General features: G+C 46.7%; 2 protein-coding genes across 2 annotated transcripts; both read right to left on the bottom strand.

The window, feature by feature from the left end:
• Positions 1–1,059: 1,059 nt before the first annotated feature.
• LOC127349296 (serine/threonine-protein phosphatase 7 long form homolog) lies at positions 1,060–15,260 on the bottom strand. Its single transcript, XM_071818375.1, has 8 exons — positions 15,126–15,260; positions 14,778–15,047; positions 14,478–14,695; positions 14,093–14,405; positions 4,123–4,221; positions 3,962–4,051; positions 3,603–3,883; positions 1,060–1,156 (listed from the first exon to the last, which is right to left on the bottom strand). Exons 1-8 carry the CDS (start codon positions 15,258–15,260, stop codon positions 1,060–1,062), a joined length of 1,503 nt encoding a protein of 500 aa, XP_071674476.1.
• A 2,100-nt stretch (positions 15,261–17,360) lies between these two features.
• LOC127297524 (uncharacterized) lies at positions 17,361–18,299 on the bottom strand. The gene has a single exon (XM_051327852.2). It carries the CDS (start codon positions 18,171–18,173, stop codon positions 17,556–17,558), a length of 618 nt encoding a protein of 205 aa, XP_051183812.1. The 5' UTR covers positions 18,174–18,299; the 3' UTR covers positions 17,361–17,555.
• Positions 18,300–18,502: the final 203 nt, after the last annotated feature.

Here is an 18,502-nt window from a genome sequence, read left to right as displayed (position 1 = left end):
AAGCTGTGTTGGGTCCTGTGCTACAGCTTCGACGTTGGCGACATATTCTTTTTCCATCAGAGGAGCGCCTGGTTCGACGACCACGAGATGACAATGTGCTTCAGCGATTCTAAGGCCGTGTTCAAGCACCACACGAGAGCACGCGCGCCGGAGCTGTCTCCCGATGCCGACAGTCCACAATGTGACCGGCGACTCCAGCTCCCTCCTAAACCGTCCAACTGCAAATGGCGTATTTGCGGGGGATATCGCCCCGGCCTCCTCTCGCCGCTCACCTTGGCACCACCACCGCCGTCTAGTGACGGCGAGGAAGAAATACAGGAATTCGAGCATGCCATGTTACTTGCGCTGCGGTGACACGAACCAAAACGTATACGCTGAGCTAACTTAAAAATCCTCATTCGGCGGGCGGCGGGGCCATGCTCTGTTGCACCGGCTTTTCTCGGAACTAATCGGCGGGGCCATGCTCTGTTGCGGCGGCTTTTCTCGGAGCTAATCGGCGGCGCATTTGGATGTCCGGCCCTCCTCTGTGACGCGAGTGACGGCTGGTGTTGGTATGGTGCTCGATCTGGGGCCTTGCGGGTCGCGGTGAAGACAGTGCCGGCGTGAGGAGGCCAGTTTGTGGTGCGACGCAGGGGCTGGGCACACTGCATCACGTCCCAAGATCACCGGCCCAAAAAGAAAGTGCCGGGAGTTCTACTAAAAATACCAGAAATTCTATTTGTAGGCAGAAGAAAAAATGTTGCATTTACTCTCGTGTCGCTATAATTCATTGCTAGCAGTTCACTCTTTCGGCGTTCTAAAAGTACCTGAAATTTCTTCGCACACACTTCTATAAGAAGCCTTCCATTAAAATTTGAGGCAGTTTTATGGAATGTCAGCATTTTACTAAATTGAGGAACAAAAATAAGAGCATCTCCACTTGGCCCCCATACATCGCGGCGTCCCCCATAAACGAAAGTTCAAATTTTGAATTTTATTAAAATAGTGATTTTATGGATAGTTCGGCGATAGTTTGTACAATTCAGAAAAAAACCATACAAATATAAAAAAAACTTAAACCTAATGGCGAAGATAGCCGAGGCCTAGGCGTCGGTACATCGCTACAACGTAGTCCTCGTCGTTGCCGTCGGGCTCCTGCTTCGGTGGCGCGTAGTAGCTGATGCAGGTGACGGAGAGGAGACGAGGCCGTCTCGCCCTGATCTCCTGCCGACGCGCAATGGGAGAGGACGATCTCTCTGGTTCATGGAGGACGTGGACCGCCTCGCGGAGGAGGTTGGGATGGTCGTGCGGTGGCTATGTGTTACACATTGTCGACGACGTGGGACGACCGGATCCGACGGTTCCTCGACTCATGGAGGAGAACCACCGCACATAGATTCAGAACTACGCCAAGAACATCAGGCAATGGGAGGCGGGGGCCTCTGCATGGTGGGGTGGCTGGCTTGGTCGCCTCAATGGGGAAGAGGAATGAGGGAGGGAGTTCTTGTGTGGGGGTGGATGGTTATCTCTCATGGTCGAACGCGGCATCGGTTGTTGGGGCCTCACCCCGATGGGAAGAGGTATGAGGGAGGGGTGCTCGGGGGTGGGGGCTTTTCCCATCCATGGGCCATACTGCCAAATTTAGCTTTGGTGGGGTTTTAATTGTAAAACATCTAAACATTTCACTGGTGGACTTTTGCACGAATCTCCAACAAATAAAGGCCACATATAGTGCGGTGGGGAGTGGAGGGTGTGTACTTGTGGAAAATCTGCGTCCCCTCGCAGGAGGTGGTCAGTGTGATGGCGATGGAAGGCGAAGTTGGGGCAGCGGCCCCGAGACAAGGCCGAAATTGCAGCGGCATCCGCTATGGCAGGAGGTGCCGATTTTGTCCGTGTGGTGGAGCTCAGTGGTCAGCCACAACGTTCCTCTGCTTGACTTGCTGCTCCTTGAGCTTCGCGGTCGGGTTGTACTCCGGGCCAAAGCCTTACACTGACCCTAAAATCCTATTGTTTTGATACTTCCCCAACATTCAACTAAATCTTTGGGTGGCTCTCTTGATCAAGCATTGGTGGAGCATCATGACGAGTGGATCCACACCTAACCGCAAGGCCGTCGCCTCCCCCACGCTACTCGTCACTTGGGAGAGATGGAGCGAACGCAATGCGCGGGTTTTCCTCAACAAGCATGTCCTGCCCTTAGTTGTGCGCGGATTTTCCACAACAACAAAATTAAGAGGGAAGTCCATTCGTGGGTAACCATGGGAGAGTAATCCCTTGTATTTTTCTTTAAGTTCGAACTATCTTGTCAAAATATTTCTGCTTAATTAATAAATTGGGGTAAAAAATTGCCCTCGTTACTAAGAAAAAATGCAAAAAGCTCCAGCATGAAAAAAAAAAAGTTCAGGTCCTCAATGTCCATCCACATAAAAATAAGCTCGAAAATTAGGAACCAGACAAGCAGGTACTTGAGCACACGGCATAGGGATCTGAATCCTATTTTTTTTTCTGATTTCGATAGCACAAGCTAGTAGTAGCCGTCAAGCCGCAACTAAGCAACAAAAGAAAATTCAGTAATAAAGGATCCACAAGTGTACGTGCGCTACCAACCCCACCGGGTCACCACCACTGGCATTGGACGGCAGTGGCACACGGAGGAGGAGGAACGCAAGAATGATTGGGATACCTGAGCGAGTTGATAGGCCAACTGGATTCCATCAGTTGCTAGCTACAACACCCCATGTGACTATGTGCGAGATCAATGTATGATTGGTGGCGATTGATTGAACAAGTACAAGCTAGTAGTATAGATCATAGAGGAATTGCATATTCTGGCGATTTGCACAAAAATAACCCAAAAGTGAAAGAAAAGTACAGACTAACCCTCCGGCGAAACTATTTCACCAATCTAACCCTTTTGTGTGGCGCCCCTTCCACGGGCGTCACACATGCCCATGTGGCTCCCCTCCTGCCGGTGCCACTGACCCAGCCGACGTGACCCCCTCGCCGCTGAGCTGGTGCGCCCATCCGACGTGGCAGCATGTGTGGCGCCCCTCCCAACGGCGCCACACATGCACTTGGAATTGCCCAAACATACTGTGAGACAAATGCTCTGGGACTTAGCCGTTTTGCGAGGCTCGATGTGTGGCGCCGACTCCACGGGCGCCACACTAGCATGTGTGGCGCCGATGCGACAGGCGCCACACATAGAGGCTCGCGAAAACGGCTAAGGACTTATCGTCCGGAGCCCCTGGATGTTTTCGACCCAATGTTTGATATAAGTTGGCATGTGTGGCGCCGATGCCACGGGCGCCACACAAGCACTTGTGGCGCCAGTTGGAAGGGCGCCACACAGTGACTTTTGTTAAAAACATGAAAAATCCTACCAAACTCCAACAGTTACGAGTACAACATTTCATAGGTCACATTTCATGACATACACATATAACACTTCATAGGTCACATTGGAGCACGTAGATTCAAACAACAAGTAGCATTACAGACCATGGTTCGACATGACATAGGGTTCACAACAACACGTGGGCACATCCTAGTAGCGTCCTCGACGTGCCGTCCTCGCGGGCTGCTTCCGGACGGCCATCCTCTTCGTCCGCTGCCGTGGCTGCTCCTGCTGCTGCTCCTGCTGCTGCTGCTCCTCCTCCTCCTCATCCTCCTCCTCCTCTGAAGAGAACGGCTCGTCGTTCCTCATCTTCGACAAAGCTGATCTCCGCCGCGGCCCCTCATCCTCCTCAGTGACAACCTTCTTTCCTCGGTTGACATAATCTTCCGGAGTGTACCGGTTTGGACCCTTGCCCCTTGGCTTGAACTGGTAAGCTGACCGTGAGGCTTGCTTCGAGGTACGCTTTGGAAGTATGCCTTGACTCAGAATTAGCTCGTCCTCTGGAATCTTCACAAACACGAACACATGAGATTACAAAGTTGAAATTAGTAAGAACATGTTTGACAGCAACAAAATAGTCCATACCTCCCGCTCTTCTGAAGAGGAAGATGTAGCGATTTCGGCTTCCCGGCAACCTAGCAAGCTGGCTAACCGCCGCATCTTTCGTGCAGTGTTCTGCGTCATCCCGTTCATGGTTACAAATCCACCACATCATAGTATCGTACATTCAAAGTTGGTGATCATACCTTAATGAAATACCGCAACGGTCGGACAGGCTTGTCATCTCTCCCGCTCTGCTCCCACATAACCTCGCACTCCTCAGCTGTTTTTTCGATCTCCTTCCGCTGTGACAAATATAGCATACACAATTGAAGCGTTCACATGGCAATGTAGATGATGTATGATGACCCACAAGTATAGGGGATCGCAACAGTCTTCGAGGGAAGTAAAACCCAATTTATTGATTCGACACAAGGGGAGACAAAGAACACTTGGAAGCCTTAACAGCGGAGTTGTCAATTCAGCCGCACTGAAACAGACTTGCTCGCAAGAGTTTATCAAGAGGTAACAGCTTTATAGCGATGCGAGTAGTGAAATAACGAGCAGAGTAACAAAGACAGCAGTAGTGATTTTAGTAAACAGCAGGATTAAAATACTGTAGGCACGGGGACGGATGAACGGGCGTTGCATGGATGAGAGAAACTCATGTAACAATCATAGCAGGGCATTTGCAGATAATAATAAAACGGTGTCCAAGTACAAAGCAATCAATAGGCATGTGTTCCATATATAGTCGTGCGTGCTCGCAATGAGAAACTTGCACAACATCTTTTGTCCTACCAGCCGGTGGCAGCCGGGCCTCAAGGGAAACTACTGGATATTAAGGTACTCCTTTTAATAGAGTACCGGAGCAAAGTATTAACACTCCGTGAACACATGTGATCCTCACATCGCTACCATTCCCTCCGGTTGTCCCAATTTCTGTCACTTCGGGGCCATTGGTTCCGGACAGCGACATGTGTATACAACTTATAGGTAAGACCATAAACAATGAATATCTTGATGAAGCAATAACATGTTCAGATCTGAGATCATGGCACTCGGGCCCTAGTGACAAGCATTAAGCATAACAAGTTGCAACAATATCATCAAAGTACCAATTACGGACACTAGGCACTATGCCCTAACAATCTTATGCTATTACATGACCAATCTCATCCAATCCCTACCATCCCCTTCGGCCTACAGCGGGGGAATTACTCACACATGGATGGGGGAAACATGGCTGGTTGATGTAGAGGCGTTGGCGGTGATGGCGGCGATGATCTCCTCCAATTCCCCGTCCCGGCGGAGTGCCAGAACGGAGACTTCTGGCTCCCGCGACGGAGTTTCGCGATGTGGCGGCGTTCTGGAGGGTTTCTGGCGACTTCGACTTCTTCCCGTGCGTTTTTAGGTCGAGGCGAATAAGTAGTCCGAAGGAGGGCGTCGGAGGCCGGCCGAGGGGGCCACACCACAGGGCCGCGCGGGCCCCCCCTGGGCCGCGCCGCCCTATGGTGTGGGGCCCTCGGGCCTCCACCTCAATTGTCCTTCTGGCTCCGACATTATTCTGGGAAAATAGGGCCTTCTGCATAAATTCCGAGGATTTTCCCGAAAGTTGGATTTCTGCACAAAAACGAGACACCAGAGCAGTTCTGCTGAAAACAGCGTTAGTCCGTGTTAGTTGTATCCAAAATACACAAATTAGAGGCAAAACAATAGCAAAAGTGTTCGGGAAAGTAGATACGTTTTGGACGTATCAACTCCCCCCAAGCTTAGCTTATTGCTTGTCCTCAAGCAATTCAGTTAACAACTGAGCGATAAAAGAACTTTCACGAACACATTTGCTCATATGATGTATATATTCTCATGCTATGGCTAATACTTAAGCAGTTCATAATGAGATACATGCAAATAAGATCATCTAACAGCCATGTCAATCATGAAGAGGTACCAACAATTAATAATAAGCATCATGAATCATGTATATAAGCAGGATTGCAATGTTCATAAGAGAGTATGATAAAGTGGTATCTCGCTTGCCTGTGTTTGATTGGCAAAATATAAATGCCCGGGCACCTCTGGAGTTCATAGAAAGACTAGAAGTAGTGATTGTCAAAAGATAAATGCATCAAAGTTATACCACAATCAATCATATTTTGAGACAAGCATATTATACTAAGAATGACAGTTGTGCTCTCAAGATAGTGCTCAAAGAAATAATGGAGACACAACATAAAAGTAAAAGATTGACCCTTCGCAGAGTGAAGCAGGGATTAACATGCGCTAGAGCTTTTCATTTTTATAAATCAGGAGTAAAATTATTTTGAGAGGTGTTTGTTGTTGTCAACGAATGGTAATGGGTACACTAACTACCTCGCCAACCGGACTTTCAAGAGCGGCTCCCATGAATTATTGCATATTTATTTGGCACTCCTTCCAACCTTTCTTTCACAAACCATGGCTAACCGAATCCTCGGGTGCCTGCCAACAATCTCATACCATGAAGGAGTGCCCCTTTTTTTTAATTTTAGTTTTATTATGATGATGACACTCCCCCCAACCTTTGCTTACACAAGCCATGGCTAACCGAATCCTTCGGGTGCCGTCCAACAATCACAAACCATGGAGGAGTGTCTATTTAAGTTAATTAATTCGGGACTGGGAATCCCATTGCCAGCTCTTTTTGCAAAATTATTGGATAAGCGGATGTGCCACTAGTCCATATGAGAGTCCGTCAAAAGTAAATGACAAGGTTGAAAGCTAAACACCACATACTTCCTCATGAGCTATGAAACATAAACACAAATTGAGAAGCATTTTGAAGGTTTTAAAGGTAGCGCACGAGAATTTACTTGGAATGGTTTGAAAATGCCATGCATAGGTATTTATGGTGGACGCTTTTGGAACAACTTGGTTTTCAGGTGTTTGGAAGCACGAGCAGCGTTCCCGCTCAGTACAAGTGAAGGCTAGCAATAGACTAGGGAGCGACAAATCAAGAGAGCAGTAACTGTCATAATCATGCTTGCAGCAAAATAAATTAACGGAGGCATAAAAGTGATACAAGAACTCTGAAGCAATATAGATCATCGAGGCTTAATTGACTTTTTGTTCAGTCATATGCATGCGTGAGCATGTGCCAAGTCGATATGAATGAATTATTCAGAGGAGGATACCACAATGCCATACTTACTTATGAATAAAACAATGCAAGCAAACATCCATGACATGCTACTCATATTAATAAATTGGTGCTAAACATGAGAGATCATGAACTACTAGACTTTCTCAAATAACATATACCTCACATGAACCAACTAAGCATGCTCACATGGATGAGTATATGTACAAAAATGAAAACAAATAGAGTTCATACCAGCCTCTCACCACAATCAGATTGTCGTAGATCGTCATTATTGCCCTTTCACTTGTGTAGCTTGGATAATATGAAATGAAAACCACGCTCCAGCCACCGAAGACCATTGAACTCATAAAGAACTTTACAAACCAAAGAAGAATAGCAAATATTTTTGGTGTTTTCAAATTAGAAACAAGAACAAGAGGAAACAAGCAAACAAAGCAAAATCTGTTTGGATTTTCTTATGGCAAACTGGCAATAGCAAATAAAGTGAAACAAATGCAAGAAACCAAAGCAAACAAATGGTGAAGAGAAACAACAGAAATATTTTTGGTTTTTTTGTGTTTTGGGAAGGAAACAAAGCAAGAACAAGAAATAGCAAACTAAAAGAAACACATAACAGCAGGATGACAGAAATCTGCCAAAACCTGACAGCAGTACAGAAATCGATTTTTACAAAAATCTTACGTTGCTCAGATCGAAAAGTGTTCAACTAATGAAAGTTAGATAACAACCTGGGGAACCTGCAAAAAAATTGGAAGCTCAAAATGACGCTCTGGCTATTTTTGAGAATTTTTACGGTAACGTTCCAGAATCTGTTTTCAGGCAGCACTTCCCCAAATATCATCTTTCTCTCATTAGAAAACCACCCAAACGAACAAAACAAGTATGTGCAAGTATCCAGCAACCATAATATACAAAGAATGAGTGATGCCGGTATACCTCCCCCCAAGCTTAGGCTTTTGGCCTAAGTGGAGCTCAATCCCATCGATCCCATGAGGTAGTGTCCCCGTAGTATGACGAAGATGGATCGTATTCCGGGTATGTGCTAGAAGAAGCACCCGGATACGTGACGGTGTGGTCGTAGGAGGCCCCGGCGTCCTCGGAGTCATGTTGCTGGTGGAAGTCTTTTATCTTCAAATGCTCATCCACTTCCTCCTTAGTGCACGACCATGATTGCCTGTCAATACTTAACAAACCTAGTTGGGGAAGAGGAATTTCTTTCTCATCCCCGTCAGAAAACAACATTCTATACACCATATTATCTAAAGTAGAGTCAGTGGTAACAAAATGATGACTCTTCATAGCAGTAATGTCGAGTCTCCTAGGGGCCAATGGCACATCATTAGGATCAATAGGAAGATTAAGATATGTTAAAACACGCAGTGCAATAGTTCCTCCAAAAATAGGCCCCCTGGTAGTCAGGCGGCGAGCAATAAGAGCACCAAGGTGATAGGATGTCTGACCAGTAAGTGCAATATTCAAGAAAGCAAGATGGTAACTAGAAATGTTGCTAGTGTTCTCCCTACCAAGAATGCTAGTAGCAATGTAGTATGCAAAATACTTAATAGCGGGGAGTTGAATGTTCCTTATCTTGCCCCGCTGAATGGTGCGACAATCATCATCGGTGATCCCTCGGTAGAGCTCCAACAAGTCCCGGGGGTTGTCATCAATCCTACTTGCTGTACCTACAGGCGCAATATCCAATGCACGACAAAAATCCTTCAATTGCATAGTAACAGTATTACCATAGATCCTGAATGCAACCGTCGGCTCATATTGTTTGTTGTTGAACTGGAAACTCTCGACGAAGATCTTGGTGAGCATATAGTATTGCTCCCTTTCATCTTCCATATAGGTGGTTAACCCTGCCCTGTTGACGAGGGTTAAGAAATCCTCCAATATCCCTGCATTCCTTAGAAAATCATAGCATGGAAAAGTAGAAGCATTAGGAGGCCCGTTGTCCTCTTCAGGCGCGAAGCTAGGCGCGAGGATGTCTTCATTGTATGATCGCCTAATCCGGGTGGCGGCCCTAGAAGGCCTCCCGGTGCTGGTTGTCCCTTTCTTGAACAACTCCCCAAAGTTGAACTTCTTCATAGCTTCTCTGAAATTTTCAACAAGTGATATAAAATTTGGTTTGGTGACATATAATTGAGGGAAACTACCATAGGAACTTGCTAGAGTACTAATCATGCATCAAAACAAGTTTATATATCTTAGAACAAGCATGCAAGCTCACTAAACATGTTACCTACAGCAGCAAAATATTCAAGATATACTCAACCAAACAAAATTCTACTTGGATGGGTGGAGGAGTCACATACCGAAGAGCAAATGTGCCAAATTTCAGCAGGAAATCTGGGCTCAGCAAAGAGATCGAGAAATCTGGAGCTCTGGAGCAAAAACGCGAGAGAGAGGAACTTGGTACGAGTTTTTTCGGGAGAGAGAAGGTGCTGGGAGAAAGAGATGACAAAGTGGGGCAAAGGGGGGCCCACACCACATGGTGGCGCGGCCACCTCCTTGGCCGCGCCGGCCAGTGGTTTGGCGCCCTCTGGTGCCCCACAGGTCATCCTCTGGTGCTCCCAGGTGACTCATCGAAAAATAGGACCAACGGTATAATTTTTGTGAATTTTTGAAAACTTTGAAAAATGCACATTTCTGGGTATTTAGTTTATTCCAGGAAATTTTTTGAAATCTCCAAATAACTAAGGAACTTTGCAAATTAAAAATGCTACAGCAACTAGAGCAAGTGGAGGAAGAAAGAGATGTTGTTTATCCTCTCTATGCATGTAAAAGGTATTTGTTAACAAGGTTGATCAAGTCTTGCCACCAAATAATTTTTACATAGCATAAGAAGAAATAAACCTCAAATCAATCATGTTACCTTGAATTGTATTGATATGGATCCAATCACGAGAGTTTGATATTCTTCTTTAGGCTCATATATAGGACAATCAATAGTTCCCACTTTAATACTTCTCACATTAGTAATAGTATTGACTCCACATACTTTATCAATCTTCTTGGGGAAATAGACGGTATGCTCCTTATCATCAACATTAAAAGTAACCTTTCCTTTATTGCAATCAATAACAGCCCCTGCGGTGTTAAGAAAAGGTCTCCCAAGAATAATAGACATATTATCATCTTCAGGCATTTCCAACACAACAAAATCAGTTAATATCAAGCAGTTAGTAGTAACTTGAACAGGAACATTCTCACATATACCAACAGGAATAGCAGTAGATTTATCAGCCATTTGCAAAGATATATCAGTAGGTATCAACTTATCTAAGTAAAGTCTCTTATAAAGAGAAAAAGGCATAACACTAACACCGGCTCCCAAGTCACATAGAGCAGTCTTAACATAATTATTCTTGATGGAACAAGGAATAGTAGGTATACCTGGGTCGCCCAACTTCTTTGGAATTTTGCCATTGAAAGAGTAATTAGCAAGCATAGTGGAAATTTCCTCATTGGGGATTTTCCTTTTGTTAGTAACAATATCTTTCATATACTTTGAATAAGGTGGCAATTTAATAGCATCAGTCAAAGGGATTTGCAAGAATAAAGGTTTCATCCAATCGCAAAATTTATTATAGTGTTCTTCTTCCTTTGATTTTAGTTTCTTAGCAGGAAAAGGCATTTGCCTTTGCACCCAAGGTTCTCTTTCATTACCATGTTTCTCAGCAATAAAGTCTTCTTTAGTATACTTTTTATTTTTAACATGCTTTTCAGGTTCTTCTTCTACCTCTTCTTTATCAGGAGTATCATTCTTATCATTATCTTTATCATGTTCATTACCACTTTCAGTTTCAAAGCATCGTAAATAGAAATACTATTAGGATCATTAACAGGTTCAGAGGATTCTACAACATTTTTATGTTTCTTCTTCTTTTTCTTCCTAGAATGAGCACTAGGTTCAATGCGTTGAGAATCTTGTTCAATTCTTTTGGGATGCCCTTCAGGATATAGAGGATCCTGGGTAGAGACACCACCTCTAGTTGTTACTTCATAAGCATGTTTCTCTTTTGAATTATTCCCTAACAAGTCATTTTGCACTTTAGTGAGTTGATCAATTTGAGTTTGAATCATATGAAAATGTTTAACAAGCATCTTAACATCATTGGAGGTTCTCTCCACAATACCATGCAATTCACTAATAGCTCGAGAATTTTCCATTAAATGATTCTCTACTCTCATATTAAAATTTTCTTGCTTAACAATATAATTATCAAACTCATCTAAGCATTGTGCAGGAGGTTTCGAATACGGAATATCTTTCCTAGTAAAGCGTTGAAGGGAGTTTACCTCAATCATGGATGAAGGGGGAATTATCTCACATATATCTTCTATAGGAGGTAGATTCTTCACATCTTCAGATTTAATACCTTTCTCCTTGAGAGACTTCTTGGCTTCCCTCATATCTTCATCATTCAATTTAATTAAACCCCTCTTCTTCAATATTGGCGTTGGAGTTGGTTCAGGCGTAGTCCAATCATCATGATTCCGGCTTATTTTAGCCAATAATTCTTCAGCGTCATCCGGAGTTCTTTTCCTGAAAACACAACCAGCACAACTATCCAGATATGCCCTAGACTCAATGGTTAGTCCACTATAAAATATATCAAGTAAATCATGCTTTTCCAGATCATGCTCAGGCCGAGCTCTAATAAGAGAGCAAAATCTCGACCAAGCCTCAGGCAATTTCTCTTCATCTCCCTGGTCAAAATTATAGATTCTCTGCAAAGCAATATGTTGAGCACTAGCAGGAAAGTATTTGCGGAAGAAAACATCAAGCAGTTCTTTTGGACTTTTAATACAATTAGGTGGCAAATTATTATACCAAGTTTTAGCGTCATCCTTTAATGAGAATGGAAATATTTTAGCAACAAAGTAAGTACGCATCTTGACATCATCAGAAAACAAGCTGCTAAGAGTAGATAACTCAGTCATGTGTTCAACAGCACTTTCTTTTTCAGTACCACAAAAAGGTGTTTTCTCAACAATAGCTATATGAGATAGATCAAGGGAAAAATCATAATCTTTATCCTTAATGTTTATAGGAGATGTGGCAAACTTAGAATCAGGAGACAGTTTATATCTAACAGCATGTTCTGCAAGCAACTTTTTAATTTTTCTTGCATCAGTAGTAGCATTGCATTTTTTAATAAAATCATCATTAAGCTCCACATAATCTTCCTCAGGATCATCACTAAAATAATCAAGTTCAGGTGAACTAACAGGTGTAGTAGCATTAGGAGTTTCAGTATTTTCTATTTGTCTAGACCTAGCAATTGTAGCATCTAGAAAGGATCCCAATGAACCACTATCATCAAGCACAGCAGAAACATTATCAATATTATGAGAGTTTTCAGATTCAGCAGAAGTACCCGCATGTGAAGCATGCGGCGGTGAAACAAGTTTATCAATCACAGATGGTGAATCAAGAGCAGCAGAGGTATTCAGAATTGTACCTTTTCTTGTAGTGGATGGTAATATGGCGATCTTAGTATCGCGAGGTTTACCCATGATGGAGAATTTGCAGCGAACAATATTAATCCAAGTGAACTTCCAAATAAAGCTATGCTCCCCGGCAACGGCGCCTTAAAATAGTCTTGATGACCCACAAGTATAGGGGATCGCAATGCCTTCGAGGGAAGTAAAACCCAATTTATTGATTCGACACAAGGGGAGACAAAGAACACTTGGAAGCCTTAACAGCGGAGTTGTCAATTCAGCTGCACTGAAACAGACTTGCTCGCAAGAGTTTATCGATAACAGCTTTATAGCAGTAGCGATAGTGAAATAACGCAGAGAGTAACAAAGACAGCAGTTGTGATTTTAGTAAACTACAGGATTAAAATACTGTAGGCACGGGGACGGATGAACGGGCGTTGCATGGATGAGAGAAACTCATGTAACAATCATAGCAGGGCATTTGCAGATAATAATAAAACGGTGTCCAAGTACAAAGCAATCAATAGGCATGTGTTCCATATATAGTCGTGCGTGCTCGCAATGAGAAACTTGCACAACATCTTTTGTCCTACCAGCCGGTGGCAGCCGGGCCTCAAGGGAAACTCTTTTGGATATTAAGGTACTCCTTTTAATAGAGTACCGGAGCAAAGCATTAACACTCCGTGAACACATGTGATCCTCACATCGCTACCATTCCCTCCGGTTGTCCCAATTTCTGTCACTTCGGGGCCATTGGTTCCGGACAGCGACATGTGTATACAACTTATAGGTAAGACCATAAACAATGAATATCTTGATGAAGCAATAACATGTTCAGATCTGAGATCATGGCACTCGGGCCCTAGTGACAAGCATTAAGCATAACAAGTTGCAACAATATCATCAAAGTACCAATTACGGACACTAGGCACTATGCCCTAACAATCTTATGCTATTACATGACCAATCTCATCCAATCCCTACCATCCCCTTCGGCCTACAGCGGGGGAATTACTCACACATGGATGGGGGAAACATGGCTGGTTGATGTAGAGGCGTTGGCGGTGATGGCGGCGATGATCTCCTCCAATTCCCCGTCCGGCGGAGTGCCGAACGGAGACTTCTGGCTCCCGCGACGGAGTTTCGCGATGTGGCGGCGTTCTGGAGGGTTTCTGGCGACTTCGACTTCTTCCCGTGCGTTTTTAGGTCGAGGCGAATAAGTAGTCCGAAGGAGGGCGTCGGAGGCCGGCCGAGGGGGCCACACCACAGGGCCGCGCGGGCCCCCCCTGGGCCGCGCCGCCCTATGGTGTGGGGCCCTCGGGCCTCCACCTCAATTGTCCTTCTGGCTCCGACATTATTCTGGGAAAATAGGGCCTTCTGCATAAATTCCGAGGATTTTCCCGAAAGTTGGATTTCTGCACAAAAACGAGACACCAGAGCAGTTCTGCTGAAAACAGCGTTAGTCCGTGTTAGTTGTATCCAAAATACACAAATTAGAGGCAAAACAATAGCAAAAGTGTTCGGGAAAGTAGATACGTTTTGGACGTATCAATGTACTACTTAGTGAGAGAATAGAATACCACGAAGTTCAGCTCGGAAGCAATAGAAGTCGATCTCCCTCTGCGAGCAAATCTGTCGTGCTGGCTTTGCCCAACCTCATCGAACTGGATGGGGTCGTCCAAGATCTCCTCAGGATACGCGTGCTTAACTAACTCGATACGCGTGTTCTCATGGAACCACTCGAGGTAGTTGTTGAAAGCGGCGAAGTTGTGAGGCACAATCTGCTCAGGGCCAGCATTCCGTGCCGCTGCCAAACACTGTTGGAACGCTGCGATGTGGCCGCTATGATGGACTGGCCAATTTGTGATCTTCCTCTGCCGCTGCCTATCAAGCCTGCAAGAATCAACAAGTTAGTTTGTACCTTTTCTATCAAGAATCTTCCATCGCATGATTCCAGAAGTTTACCTATGAAGCGCCTTGTCCGTGTCTTGCCACACTGGTGGGCACTCCTGATACAGCCCAAACTGTCTCATCACTCTTTGCGGCTGGTGGTGTTCAACAAGCCACATGCATATGAGTGGGCAGCGCATACGCCAGAACCGCGCCTCCTTCGTGCACTTGTGGTTGAGGTCAGTCATCGACGCGCCAATACGGTAGTAGCTACCATATGGCTCCCATTCCACCTGCAGCATACAAACATCTCAGAATTTAGAACATGCCAGTAGAATCAATGAAAACTAGGATTGCAAAAGAGTGATCGGTTACCTGCTCAGCGGTAAGAGTGTCCAACTCCGCAGTGTACTGCATGTACATGATCTTTGGATCGCCCGACATCTCCGAGACATTGTCCCAAAGGTATGCCCAAGTGGGCTCCCGATCAGGAAAGTGAGGGTAATGAGGCCATGGCCTCTCGTTCAGTACCCTAGGCCGCCCAACTGATAGGCGGTCCCAGCTCCATACGGAAAGTAGGAGCATGCATCCACCAATACCGCCGCTCCCAGTCCTGCTCCCAGTTCTGCGACAAGCTTCGTCCAACTGCGCACGTAAGACATTTGGTTAGTACTCTGTCTAGCACACTACTATAGGAAAATAGTACATAGAGCAAATCATCACCTGCCGGTAGAGGTAGGCAAGTGCCGCTGTTCCCCAACTCCAACGGTTATCCAACACCGTTAGCGCCTTCAGCCAACACCAATGGGCCAGCTTCCCCCACCGTCGGGAAAGAGAGTCCTCGAAATCATGTACCATCCGTACACGCGGGCGGACGTCCACCGAGTGTCCTCGTCGGCCTCTTCCGGGCATTCTCCAAAGTTAGTCCTGATCCATTCGAAAGACGCGCCGGCGGGAGCTCTCTTCTTTGGTTCTGTTGGCAGCAGAGGAGCCATGCCAATAAGCACCTGCATCTGCTCGCGCCACCCATCAGAAGCTGTGTTCATACACAGCGGCTCGCCCTGAATAGGTAGTCCAAGGATCATGGAAACATCCTGGAGAGTAGGGGCCATCTCGCCGGCCCTCAAGTGGAAGGTGTGAGTCTCCGGCCTCCACCGGTCGACAAGGGCGGTGAGTGCCGAGGGGTTCATGAGTGGCCCCCCACGGCTTACAAGGGATATGAACGGGAGAAGACCGGTAGGCCGGATGAACTCCGTGTACCTCTCGTCATACGGTATATCCGATGTGCCATGGTAACGAATCTTCAAAGGTTGAAGATCCGTTCCCTTCTCCGTCATATGAACAGCCCGGTGCAACCTGTCGTACTCTTCATCCAGAAGCCACACCATCCTACATGTATGAGCAACACATACAACATATTATGAGCCATTCTATATCAACATATTATGAGCAAAAATATGAGTTATTCCATCACAAATAATAGACATTTCAATACATACATACATAGAATTTGAACACATACATAACCATTTTATATCTACATAGCCAAATCTAGGGTTCATATCCAAATCCACCAACATATCCAAATCTAGGGTTCATATCCAAATCAACTAACATATCTAGGGTTCCTACACATACACATTCAACACTTACATATCCATTTCAACACATACATGTAAAATTTCATAATATAGTCAAGAACAACATATCAATGGTTCATATCTAAATCCACCAAAATCTTGCACCAACATATCAATGGTACATATCTAGGGTTCCACCAAATCAATGGTTCATATCCAAATCCACCAAAATCTTGCACTAACATATCAATGGTTCATATCTAAATCCACCAACATCAATTTCCATGTCTAGGGTTCATACCCAAATCTACCAAATCCACCAACAATAGTGGACGAATCAGAGGGAATCGAAGGGGAATACCTTGAGGAATGGAGGAGGAAGGACTTGGCCGGCCTGATCTGACGATTGCTTGGTCGATTTGGTGGGGGGGACGAAGGGGAGTCGGGCGGCGGCGGCGGTTTCCTGGGAGAAGAGAAGAAACAGAGAGAAGAACCATTTGGAGTCGGGTCAAGGCGCGCGGCGCGGCGCCACACTTAAGTGCATGTGTGGCGCCCGTGGCATCGGCACCACACATGCTAGTGTGGCGCCCGTGGCATCGGCGCCACACATCGAGCCTCGCAAAACGGCTAAGTCCCAGAGGTTCCGGAGCCCCTGGATGTTTTCGACCCAAAACTTGATATAAGTTGGCATGTGTGGCGCCGTTGGGAGGGGCGCCACACATGCTGCCACGTCGGATGGGCGCACCAGCTCAGCGGCGAGGGGGCCACGTCGGCTGGGTCAGTGGCGCCGGCAGGAGGGGAGCCACATGGGCATGTGTGGCGCCCGTGGAAGGGGCGCCACACAAAAAGGTTAGATTGGTGAAATAGTTTCGCCGGAGGGTCATTCTGTGCTTTTCTTTCACTTTTGGGTTATTTTTGTGCAAATCGCCCATATTCTGGTGTGAACCAACCACCTAGCTGCAGATGCTATGCGTTTTATACTAGCTAGGCTGGTTGTTGTGTGTATGATGATGATCTGCTAGTGCAGTAGGGTTTAGTACTATATTAGCAGTGTGTTTATGGAAGCATTGCTCATGTCAAAGTCATGGTTTGTTTAATCAAGTGCTGCCTATGTGACCAGTCGATCACATCATAGACTGTCACCATGGGCTAATCAGACATTGTTTGTTTGAGACTTTGGGTGCCACACTGAGAATTGAGTATTGTACTGCATTTGGATCTGTATTATTGTTTGATGAGTATATGGGGATTCGAGAGAAAATAATTCAGAGAATCTTGCAGGTCTGATATGCTGGCCTACCATTGGATCTCCATTATTGATTTCAGTTCTGGAGTAGATGATGATACTGTAGTAGTTGGAGTCAGCAGCATCAAACACTGAAGAACCAATGAAATTGAATGTATATTGAATTCAATTCAGGTGGGCACAACTCCAGACATGAAGATGGAAGCGGAACACGACTAGAGGCAGGGAAGGATGGAGGCTGCTGGCAGGAGCTGAACATGAAGAGGCGACTGGCGACGAGCTTGGATGTTTGGCCATCGATCACGCCGGCATTCTTCTCCCGAGAATTCAGAGGTCGAGGAAGCCGGTCTGGCGGAGCACGGCGTTGCGGACGCGTCGGAGGTCGCGGCCCTTGAGCGTGCGCCCGGCGCCCTCCAGCACCGACGACGACCGCGCGGCCCGCCGCGCCGTCACCACGTGCGGCGGCACCATCTCCTCCCCGTCCTCGTCTTCCGACTCCTCGGCCTTCTTGACGCTCTCCACGGCGCGGCGCCCGGACGTTGATTTCCCTGGCCACACCGGCACCCTGACCGGCGCCGACTGCCTCGGTGCCACGGCGCCTTGCTCCGGCGCCCCAGCCCTCACTGGCACGGCCACCCCCGCGTGCATGTGCAGTTGCTGCTCGCCGCCGCCCTCGGCCAGGAGCGACGACAGCCCGAAGCTCTGCGGCACGGCGTGCGCCGCGTGACGCCGCGCCGTTGCGCGCCGCGGCGCCGTGTTCTCGAGCGCCGGCGCGGACGCCCAGCCGTCCACGCCTCCACCGCCGCCAGCGCCTGCCGGCCAGACGACGTCGCGCTCGTCCAGCTCGAAGCACGCCCCCGCCGTGTCCTCGGCGCCCGCCTCCGGCAGCTTCAGCAGGCCAAGGAACCGGAACGAGCCCGCGCTTGTCGACCGCGGCATCTCCATCGATCGCCGGCTCACGGCGGCCTAGTGACGACGTTCTTGCTTTGGCCCCCTGCCCAAATGCGTGCCCTGGTTTCGGCAGCTTGTTTTGCCACTCTCGGCTTTGAAGGGTTTCGCTTTGCTTATATGAGCGGTGGAGCCGGAATCGGAGAGGAAGGCCAAAAGGGCAGGAGAGCGACGGTGCTGACTCACTCACTCATGCATGCATTGTCGAGGTGGGTCCCACGTCGAGAAATGACTTGGAATCTCCAGGTAGATGCAGTTGGATTCTTTTGGTGGAATTTGGATCTACTCTCTAGTATTTCACGAGGAGGATATGGCTAAATGCTGAG

The sequence above is a fragment of the Lolium perenne genome, chromosome 4 (genome assembly GCF_019359855.2).
Source record: "Lolium perenne isolate Kyuss_39 chromosome 4, Kyuss_2.0, whole genome shotgun sequence".
Lineage (NCBI taxonomy): Eukaryota > Viridiplantae > Streptophyta > Magnoliopsida > Poales > Poaceae > Lolium > Lolium perenne.
The sequence above is the reverse complement of the archived record's forward strand: the minus strand, read 5'-3'. Positions and strand labels throughout refer to the sequence as shown.

Coding starts and splice junctions, on each gene's coding strand:
- LOC127349296 (XM_071818375.1), bottom strand. CDS start 15,260: ATGGTACATGATTTCGAGGACTCTCTTTCCCGACGGTGGGGGAAGCTG. Junction 14,696..14,777: donor ACACTCTTACCGCTGAGCAG/GTAACCGATCAC, acceptor TGTATGCTGCAG/GTGGAATGGGAGCCATATGG. Junction 1,157..3,602: donor CAGCAGGAGCAGCAGCAGGA/GCAGCCACGGCA, acceptor CACCTGCATCAG/CTACTACGCGCCACCGAAGC.
- LOC127297524 (XM_051327852.2), bottom strand. CDS start 18,173: ATGGAGATGCCGCGGTCGACAAGCGCGGGCTCGTTCCGGTTCCTTGGC.